This window comes from Echinops telfairi, unplaced genomic scaffold (genome assembly GCF_000313985.2).
Source record: "Echinops telfairi isolate 266 unplaced genomic scaffold, ASM31398v2 ScPeMD7_5592;HRSCAF=6446, whole genome shotgun sequence".
In the NCBI taxonomy this organism is placed as follows: Eukaryota; Metazoa; Chordata; class Mammalia; order Afrosoricida; family Tenrecidae; genus Echinops; species Echinops telfairi.
In genome coordinates this window covers 22,705,858-22,707,994 of record NW_022109491.1, presented here as the reverse complement: position 1 = coordinate 22,707,994, position 2,137 = coordinate 22,705,858, and the positions used below count along the sequence as shown (strand labels likewise).

Here is a 2,137-nt window from a genome sequence, read left to right as displayed (position 1 = left end):
ATGATCCTTACACCTGATCCCTTCGACACCTCGTGGTTGCATAGGCTGGTGTGCTTCTTCCATGTGGGCTTTGTTGCTTCTGAGCAAAAAATATTCTTTTACATTTTTGTGTTATAGATAATGAGCTTCAGTCCCCAAGATCTGCGAAGACGTTTGTGGGTGATTTTTCCCGGAGAAGAAGGTTTAGATTATGGAGGTGTAGCAAGGTAGTTCCTTTCCTCCAAAGATATCGTTATACTTTGCCTGCAAGTATTATTTTCTCAGTCTTATATTTCAGAAAAATGAAAAGTAGCCACTTACTGCACCTTAATTATACAGCAGCTACAGAATTACACCTCTCTGAAGGACTGCTAATTGATTTCACCCATATCACTCATTTAATACTCAGATAAACCTCTTCATTACCCTTTTTATAGGGTTAATGACTCAGTTGAGGTGTACACTGCTGTGGGGTCTGTATGTAAGCTTTTTGTCATCTTAGCTATAAACCCGTGTTCAGATCACAAAAGTCTCCTCCTCCAGCTCACTGATGATATATTCATCTCCTAACTCAGATTAATGTACATGTGCTAAAAATATTAGAAAACAGTGGTATAAAATAGGAATTGGTAGTCAATTCTCTTTTCTTAAAATTGGAGCTTCTGATAAAAAACCTTAGGAAATAAACTCAAACACGAAATTGCTTTTTTTTCACCATAATTATACACACACAGCTTCAAAGTTTACATAGCATCAGGGCAGTTTGAAAAGGCAGGCTTTGGCATCAATGCTGGAATCAAATTTTTTTTACACTTAGAAGTATGAGCAAGGGCAAATTTCTTCATCTGTAAAACAAGAATAGTAATATCTACCATGCTGTAATTATTGTGAAGATTAGAAATATTTTATTAGTGGTCTGGTTTAGAGGCTGAGTATCAATGTGCTCATTAACTACATCTTATTAGCTCTTATTTATATTTCTTTATTTCAAAATTCAAATGAACCCGTTCCCAAAATGCTCAGAGTAATCATAGGCAAATAGTAACATAAGCCAAATCTTCCAATTTTGTACGAGTTAAATACTCAGTACAAGATAGTTAATCAAAAAATAGTATAAAGTAGTGTTCTTGTTGGAAGCCATGAACTCAAAGGAAAAGAGATCTAGACACAGGTTGACACCACATCTACTGTCCCAAATCCATTCTGTCTTCTGTTCTACCAGACCCCCACCCATGTTACACAGTTAGAAACCATCATCTTACATTAGTTTTAATTTAAGTAAGACCTTGGTTGCAATGGCACTTGATGAGGATCACTATGCTCACTTATAATCCACTGCCATTGATTTGATTTGCCCCCAAAGCATACAACAGAACTAAGCTGTAGGAACATCTTTCTCAGCAGAGTGATTGGTGTATTTAAATTGCTGGCCTGTCCACTAGCAGTCTAATACTTTACCCTTAGGGTTTAGTAATACGGAAGGGGCTCTGAAAAATTTAGGAAAATATTAAAAGAAAATGGTAATGAAATTTATCAATGAACTTTTTGAAGATCCCTTCATATTAGACTCACATCAGATGCTCTCATCAAATGGTTTGATACGGAATTTTAAAGTTATATATGGTTATTTCACTGATTCTAAGACTAATAATTTCAAAATTATGAAATTGGAATGCGCCATAAAATTATAATTGGAAACTTGTTTTAGTGGTTCACCAAATAATGGTGCATTTCATGTCTTAGATTCTTTGAAATATAATACGGTAACGGTGTATATGTCATTTTTGAAATGTGAATTTAAACAAAATTAGTAAAAAATCTAAATGGAAGTAGAAAACTATTACCAGCTAAGGAATATAGGTTCTTTGAAATTGAGTAGCACTGCTTTTTAAATTTTTAGCATGATTACTCACAGGATTTTTTACCCAAAGTTTTCTTTTGATTTCAGAGAATGGTTCTTTCTTTTGTCGCATGAGGTGCTGAACCCAATGTACTGCCTGTTTGAATATGCAGGGAAGGATAACTACTGTTTGCAGATCAACCCTGCTTCTTACATCAATCCAGATCACCTGAAATATTTTCGTTTTATTGGCAGGTTTATTGCCATGGTAAGTGCAGGTGGAGACGTGTGTGTGTGTGTGTGTGTGTGTGTGTGTGT

General features: G+C 35.2%; 1 protein-coding gene across 4 annotated transcripts in view; it reads left to right on the top strand.

Moving 5' to 3' along the window:
• Positions 1 to 2,137, top strand: part of ITCH (itchy E3 ubiquitin protein ligase) — a 129,794-nt gene that overhangs the window by 105,897 nt on the left and 21,760 nt on the right. For all 4 annotated transcript variants that reach the window (XM_045295594.1, XM_045295596.1, XM_045295597.1 and 1 more), the window contains 2 exons: positions 118 to 206; positions 1,928 to 2,087. In XM_045295594.1, coding sequence (XP_045151529.1) covers positions 118 to 206; positions 1,928 to 2,087 — 249 coding nt within the window. The remainder of the gene's footprint in view (positions 1 to 117; positions 207 to 1,927; positions 2,088 to 2,137) is intronic.